Here is an 8,233-nt window from a genome sequence, read left to right as displayed (position 1 = left end):
ATGATGATGATGATGATGATGATGATGATGATGATGATGATGATGATTTGAGGCAGAGTTTTGCTCTTGTTGCCCAGGCTGGAATGCAATGGCACCATCTCAGCTCACTGCAACCTCCGCCTCTCGGGTTCAAGCGATTCTCCTGCCTCAGCCTCCCGAATAGCTGGGATTACTGGTGTCCGCCACCATGCCTGGCTACTTTTCTTTTATATTTTTAGTAAAGATGGGGTTTCACCATGTTGGCCAGGCTGGTTTTGAACTCCTGACCTCAAGTGATCTGCCTGCCTTGGCCTCTCAAGAGCTAGGGCCCGTGAGCCACCGCACCGGGCCCCAAGTGCCGGGATTATAAGCATGGGCTACTACGCCTGGCCACAATTCTCTTTTTTTTTTTGAGACGGAGTCTTGCTCTGTCGCGGGCTGGAGTGCAGTGGTGCGATCTCATTCACTGCAACCTCCGCCTCCGGGTTCTCCTGACTCAGCCTCCCGAGTAGCTGGGACTAGAGGCACGCGCCACCACACCGGGCTAATTTTTGTATTTTCAGTAAAGACAGGGTTTCACTATATTGGCCAGGCTGGTCTCGAATTCCTGACCTCGTGATCCGCTCACCTCGGCCTCCCAAAGTGCTGGGATTACAGGCGTGAGCCACCACGCCCGGCCCACAATTCTTAAAAGAATAAATAATACTTTGTCCAAAACCAAAACAATTACAACATGACTTTAAAACAAGAATGACTTCAACCATTTTTATGAAGAACAAAATGGCTTTTTTCTAGTTCAGATGGCATTGAATTGCAAGATGTGTGGCACTTTACTTTGAAGCCTTAATTGATATTTATGTATCATCTACACGTATTTCTTTGTTAAATTTGTTCTTTTCATAGTTGAATTCTAAAGAGAAAACCATTGTCTAAAACATGATGTTTATGCTTTCTTCCATTTCTTCTGTGCCGGTTGTGGCACTATACCAGATACTTTAAATATGTTATCATTGATGTTACTAAGAATTTCTGGCGTTTTTGAAAACCTTTACAAGTGTAGATTAGTGAGGCTAGGAAAGGTTTCTTACCCTGTTCCTTGGTGTTTAGCAAAGCCGTCAACATTGTGGGAAGTTTGTGTAGTGGCTGATTAAACTGGACCATGGACTGCACGTGTTTACACCCTTTTCTGCCCAACTTTGAGTTGCAGGGACAGCGTTTGGAATGCAGGGCAGCTTGACCCGTTTCAGTTAACAAGAATTTCAGCAATCTTGATGGCCAAAAATAAACTTTTGAGATTCCTGTCTAGATGGGCGGGAATGAGACTTTGGATATATCTTGAGGTCTAATGTGGGGTGTGGGCCGAGATGGCACAGGTCTCTAGGGTGTTTCTCAGGCTGCTGCCTCCGGGTGCCCTCATCACCAGTTTCAGCCTTGGCAGTCGGCGCTGGTGAACGAAAGCAATGCTTCTGACCCTGCTGGAGCTCCTGGGAGATGAAAGCCATGACGCGCCTTACAGAAAATGCATTCCGCCTTCCGTGGAAACAACGCCCAGGCACGCGGTGACAGCCGTGACCATGCTTTTTGCCCAGTGAAGGAAACAACTGTCGGGTATCTGCTCTGCCGGCCTTTCCAGCCGCACTCGTGCATGGGGCTCATCCAGCGTGGCTTGTCGAGGAACAAGTGGACAAGTCTCTCAAGGAAAGCTTTGGTGCACAGGCGCTTTCTCCTCGGGGCGAATTCTGCCGGACCTTGGATAAAAACAAACAGGAAGACTCGCAGGGCAGCGGAAACTGTCTTTCCAAGTTACTTGGGTTACCCGGCTTTTCCTTCCGCGCTTGGGGTCGGACCCCGGGCGCTCGCCCCGCCCCCTCCTCCGCCGCGGTCCCGCCCCCTCCCCGCCCCGCCTTGCCTCGCCTCGCCTCGCCTCGTCCAGCCCCGCCCCCGTCGGGCCGGGCATGCTCAGTGGGCCGGGCCGGCAGGTTTGCGTGGCCGCTGAGTTGCCGGCGCCGGCTGAGCCAGCGGACGCCGCGTTCTTGGCGGTCGCAGGTTCCCGGGAAGTTACGTGCGGAAGTCGGCTTCCGAGGAGACGCCGGGAGGCCACGGGTGCTGCCGAGGGGCGGGCGACCGGGCGGGGCCGACGTGGCCGGGCTGCGAAAGCTGCGGGAGGCCGAGCGGGTGGCCGCGCTCGGAGGGAGGTGCCGGTCGGGCGCGCCCCGTGGAGAAGACCCGGGCGGGGCGGGCGCTTCCCGGACTTTTGTCCGAGTTGAATTCCCTCCCCGTGGGCCGGGCCCTTCCGGCCGCCCCCGCCCCTGCCCCGCTCGCTCTCGGGAGATGTTTATTTGGGCTGTGGCGTGAGGAGCAGGCGGGCCGGCGCCGCGGAGTTTCGGGTCCGAGGAGCCTCGCGCGGCGCTGGAGAGAGACAAGATGTCCGCCAGAGCTGCGGCCGCCAAGGTGAGCGCCTCCGCGGCCGCCAGGGCCAGACCGGGCCGAGCCCCGCCGCCCGCCCGCCGGCATCGGGCCGGCGTCCCGCCCTCCCTCGCCTGCGGCTACCTGGGCCCCGGGGCGGCGGGATGGGCAGGGCTGGCGCGGGGCCGCGGGCCGCGGGGAGACCCTCGGGCGGGGGCGGCGCGGGCCGAGCTGGGGGCGGCCGGGGAGGGGGCTGCGGGCGCCCGGCCCCCGTCCCGGGCAGGTGCATCGCTGCCGGCGCCTGTTCCTGGCTGCGGTTCGCCGAGGGCGGGGACGCGCAACAGGTCCCTCGCGGAGAAACTCGGCTCCGGTGAGGGTTCTGCGGCGGCCGTGAGCCGGCCCTCGGCGGGTCGGGGCTTGGGGTGCCACCTCCAGCTGACCGGGAGCTGCTGTCTTTGGAGGAGTGGTTGGTCCCCGGCGAAACCTTGTAGTTTCGATCTGATGTCACTCCCTGCGGTATGCGCACGCCAGCGATAAGGCTTTGAGACTGCAAAACACTCCACTCAGCCTGTGAGGCGTAGTAGGTCGGGTTTCTTTCGTGCCGTACGACTTACTTAAGGTAACTTTGAAAATAGCCTCTGTAACATTTAATAATTTAACTTGAGTTAAACTTTCAGAAGTAATACAAAGTATTCCTACGAATGGATAATAGGATGAGCTCTTAAAAATTAGTAAAGACCGGTGAGTTCAGCCAAAAAAAAGTAACATTCTTCCTGTCACTTTTCCCATGTGCTCTGAAATACTATTCCATTTTCCCATTGCTTGGAAACTGACTTGTGTATTACATTAAAAAGCCAAAGTTCCTGAAAAACAGAATCCTTCTCCCATTTTGTATATTAATTTTTTTATAAAGTAATACTTGCTATTTCAAACAATTAAAGGAATACAGAAATGTAAGCAGTAAAAATCTCCCTTTTAAAGAAAATCAATTCGTTACTTAAAATAGTGTCGAGATACTTGGGCAGGTAGTGGTTTTATGTGTGCATTTTTGTTTGAAATGCTTACTCGTAACATCTGGGAGCAGGAATAATACTTATTCGCCTCTGAAACTGTTGAACTCTCACAGAAGCTTGTTTGCTGGCTGGGAGAAGCTAGAGGTTACACTTATTAATGAATAGATCGTTTTAAGGGATATACTATTCTTCGTTTAAGAAAAATTTAACTTGTACCTTTTTGACCTTACATTGAGGTCAAAAGGTAAAACTTTATCCAGAAATTTAGGATAAAAGGCAACATTTTGCTTTGGTTTTAAAATAAGCTCCCATTATTTATCTTTTCTGGGGCTTCCTTTCCTAGGAGGAAAGGCTTTGTTTCCGTATTACACAGAGTGTCACTTTGTTCCTGAAGTGTGATTTCTGGTACTTAATATGCAAGACAACACACTTTTAAGAGGTTATTTCAAGTATGGAGAGAAATACGTTTTCAGTGGATTGCCACAGTAAGGTGATTTAGAAGAAGAAGGAGTACTTCTCTTGAATTATAGTATTGAGATTCGTATGGCATATTGAAAATATTACATTGTAGGGACGTTTTTTGTATTCTAAATATTTACGAGTAAAATGCAAGTTGAAAGCTTATTTTTTAGGATGCTGTATTATGGAGCCACCTCAGAATTTTATATAGAGCAAAACAGGCCATAAATAAATAGATGAAATGAAATCATATTCAGTGACCTGTTTCCCTAAATCACATTTAATTTTTGAAGGTGATTAAAATGCTTACTAAGAGCCAGGCTGGACTCAGTGCTTTACGTATGATGCTTTTGTTTTCTCCACCCCCGCTCAGTTAAAAAAAAAAAAAAAAGAAAAGCAGCAGCGGCAATATTAATTTGGCACCTTTTTGTTTGTTTGTTTTAGCATAATAGTTTGGAAAACTCCTGTCTAATAAGCCCGTGCTTTTGATTTTTTTTTTTTTTTTTTTCCGTAATGGTTGAATAGTTTGTCATCCTATGAATATGCTGCTGTTTAGGCTATCTTTGCTTTATTGATCATTTGTTTCCAGGATTTTGCTGTTGGTATAGTAACCTTTTTATATCTGTACACATATATTAGTGCCTATCAGATTCTTAAAAATGGAATTACTGAGGCAAGAGCTATGTGCAGTTTAAATGCTGATATATACTACTAAATCTTTCTCTATAAATACTACCTAGAAATAAATATAACAAATATTGGTGAGCTACTGGAATCTTAATGAAGGACATAAAGTGAAATCTGAAAAAACGAGATGAAACAGTATATTTTCCGGATGGAGACAGTCACTGTTGTAGAATTTACTGATTTTCCCCAAGCCAGTGTCTTCTAGTGTCGTATTGTGGAAAACTTCACATATTGATAAGAAAACCTACCTGATAAAATGATAGCCACAAAATTCTGGAAAAAGAAGGCCCTAGAATTTTGCTAGAAATTCACATTTAAAGCAGCCCATCAGTTCAGGAACCAGGGAGTCCAGAAACATCTGTGCATTTGTGGACTTTTAGTAATTATGATCATTGGTATTAATGCATGTTAGGTATTATTCTAAGTGCTTAATTTATTTAATTCTCACAGTAACCCTATGAAGTGAACTGTTATCTCTACTTTTTGGTGAAGAAATTGAAACGCAGATATACAATAACTTTTAAGCTCACTTAGCCAGCAAGGTGGCTAAATATGTGGTAAAAATAACATTGTAGTCTATTGGAGAAAGAGTGGCTTGTTCAATACATGGTGCTAGGACTACTGGTTATCCATGTTTTAAAAATGTTTTCTGCCTCATGGGCTAAAAAAACAAAGGAAATCTAAATGACAAAGAGCAATACAAATGATAGCAGAAGAAAATATAGAATACGACTTAATATATATATGTATGTATGTACCTAGATTGAAAAGAAGATACTAAAGAAGTAGTAAAGGTGGGCAGATCACTTGAGTTTGAGGCCAGCCTTGCCAACATGGTGAAATCCTGTCTCTATGAAAAATGCAAAAATTAGCTGGACGTGGTGGCGTGTACCTGTAATCCCAGCTACTTGGGAAGCTAAGGCAGGAGAATTGCTTGAACCTGGGAGGCGGAGGTTGCAGTGCGCTGGGATCGGGCCACTGCACTACAGCCTGGGTGACAAAGTGAGACTCGGTCTCAAAAACAAACAAAAAGTAATAAAGGAAAAAACGTGGCTGGGTGTGGTGGCTCATGCCTGTAATCCCAGCACTTTGGGAGGCCAAGGGGGTCGAATCACGAGATCAGGAGTTCAAGACCAGCCTGACCAACGTGGTGAAACCCCATTTCTACTAAAAACACACACACACACACAAAATAGCCGGACATGGTGGCAGGCACCTGTAATCCCAGCTACTGGGAAGGCCGAGGCAGGAGAAACGCTTGTGAAGGCCAAGGCAGGAGAAACGCTTGAACCCGGGAAGCAGAGGTTGCAGTGAGCCAAGATCGCACCACTGCTCTCCAGCCTGGGCCACAGAGCGAGACTCAGTCTCTAAATAGATAAATAAAGGAAAAAAACGTTTTCTGTATGTGTGATATACATCTGCATTTGCAATCAGAATTTTGTTTACTGGTGTACTTAATATAAGATTATTAGAAAGTTGAAAAACAAGAATTAGAATGGTTCTCTGTGTCACCAAAGAATTGTTTAAATGTGTAAGAAAATGCTATGAATCATTATAAGAAACAATTTCATTGGTTGAATCACAGAAAGTAGCTGAAGGAAGTCTCAGTGACTTCTGTATTTTCAAGCTGTTTCCCTTTGGAGGAAGCAGTACAATTTAATGTAAGATTGTGCTATTGTATATGCTTATTAGATTTTGCTGCATACTAAAATGTTTTTGTTAAGTATCAGGAATAGTAGTATTCCCCACTGTGGCTATCTGAAATTACAATGTAGGTTAGTACGAAAATGATTTATGTCACTTTTTACTGTTACACTGATTTACATGATTCCCAGGAATTGATTTATTGTATCAAGTGGAGCACAGTGGGCTTTTTTTTTTTTTTTTTTTTTTTGTTAATTTTACTTTAAGTTCTGGGATACATGTGCAGAATGTGCAGGTTTGTTACGTAGGTATACGTGTGTCATGGTGATTTGCATCACCTATCAGCCCATCATTTAGGTTTTAAGCCCCACATGCATTAGGTATTTGTCCTAAATGCTCTCCCTCCCCTTGTCCCCCCACCTCCCGGCAGCAGGCCCCAGGCCCTGGTGTGTGATGTTCCCTTCTCTGTGTCCATGTGTTTTTATTGTTCAACTCCCACTAATGAGTGAGAACATGTGGTGGTTGGTTTTCTGTTCTGGTGTTAGTTTGCTGAGGATGATGGCTTCCAGCTTCATCTGTGTCCCTGCAAAGGACATGAACTCATTCTTTTTTATGGCTGCATAGTATTCCATGGTTTAGCTATACCACATTTTCTTTATCCAGTCTATCATTGATGGGCATTTGGGTTGGTTCCATGTCTTTGCTATTGTAAATAGTGCTGCAGTAAACATGTGTGCATGTGTCTTTATAGTAGAGTGATTTATATTCCTTTGGGTATATACTAAGTAATAGGATTGCTGGGTCAAATGGTATTTCTGGTTCTAGGTCCTTGAGGAATTGCCATACTGTCTTCCACAGTGGTTGAACTAATTTACATTCCCACCAACAGTGTAAAAGCGTTCTTATTTCTCCACAGCCTCAGCAGCATCTGTTGTTTCCTGACTTTTTAATAATCACCATTCTGACGGGCGTGAGATGGTATCTCATTGTGGTTTTGATTTGCATTTCTCTAATGATCAGTGATGATGAGCATTTTTTCATATGTTTTTTGGCCGCATAAATACCTCCTTTTTTTGGCATCATAAATGTCGTCTTTTGAGAAGTGTCTCTTCATATTCTTTGCCCACTTTTTGATGGGGTTGTTAGTTTTTTTCCTCGTGAATTTGTTTCAGTTCCATGTGGATTCTGGATATTAGACCTTTGTCAGATGAGTAGACTGCAGAAGTTTTTCTCCCATTCTGTAGGTTGCCTGTTCACTCTGATGGTAGTTTCTTTTGCTGTGCAGAAGCTCTTTAGTTTAATTAGATCCCATTTGTCAATTTTGGCTTTTGTTGCAATTGCTTTTGGTGTTTTCATCATGAAGGTCTGCCCAGGCCTGTGTCCTGAATGGTATTGCTAGGTTTTCTTTTAGAGTTTTTATGGTTTTGGGTTTTACATTGAAGTCTTTAATCCATCTTGAGTTAATTTGTGTATACACTGAGCTTTTCTTGATATCGCAGCATTTTTGAAACTTTAAGAACTGCAGAAAATGGCCAAGCTAATGAACAAAAATTAATGACACAAATCAGTCATTACATATAGGAATTGTTTTTTGAGTGAGTGATGCAATATAGTTTTAATTATGATAGTTACTGATCAATGCATACTTGCTTCACACTGTTTTAAAAGTAAAAAACTAATTGACTAATTGTAGTTTATGAGAAGTCACTGAAGTTCGACTGCCAGCTTAATGATCCTCACTGTAGCAATAATTTTTGTATGTGTTTGGCATTTTAGACCATCATGGTTACAGGTTTAATTTATATAGTTGGCTGATAATCCTAACTACATTTTACAACTCTTAAGTTTGTTTCAGGACAGCTTCATAAGACAGTTATGTTTCAAATTATAGTGTTTTTTCCCCCTCAGGTTATATATTGGCACAAATTACATTGTATTATTAGGAAAGACACCAATTTGCCAGGCTTAAGTGTGTAATCCCTGCACTTTGGGAGGCTGAGGTGGGCGTATCACCTGAGGGCAGAAGTTCAAGACCAGCATAACTA

At 44.7% G+C, this 8,233-nt stretch overlaps 1 protein-coding gene across 5 annotated transcripts in view; it reads left to right on the top strand.

The window, feature by feature from the left end:
- Positions 1–8,233, top strand: part of TJP1 (tight junction protein 1) — a 288,086-nt gene that overhangs the window by 153,948 nt on the left and 125,905 nt on the right. For 3 of the 5 annotated variants that reach the window (XM_023187699.2, XM_023187698.2, XM_023187697.2), the window contains exon 1: positions 1,965–2,430. The exons of the other annotated variants lie outside the window; for them this stretch is intronic. In XM_023187699.2, coding sequence (XP_023043467.1) covers positions 2,404–2,430 — 27 coding nt within the window. In that variant the 5' untranslated portion in view covers positions 1,965–2,403. Of the gene's footprint in view, positions 1–1,964; positions 2,431–8,233 lie in introns of those variants that run through there. 5 annotated transcript variants of the gene reach the window in all.

This window comes from Piliocolobus tephrosceles, chromosome 6 (assembly GCF_002776525.5).
Source record: "Piliocolobus tephrosceles isolate RC106 chromosome 6, ASM277652v3, whole genome shotgun sequence".
Lineage (NCBI taxonomy): Eukaryota > Metazoa > Chordata > Mammalia > Primates > Cercopithecidae > Piliocolobus > Piliocolobus tephrosceles.
This window is presented reverse-complemented; position numbering and strand designations above follow the sequence as displayed.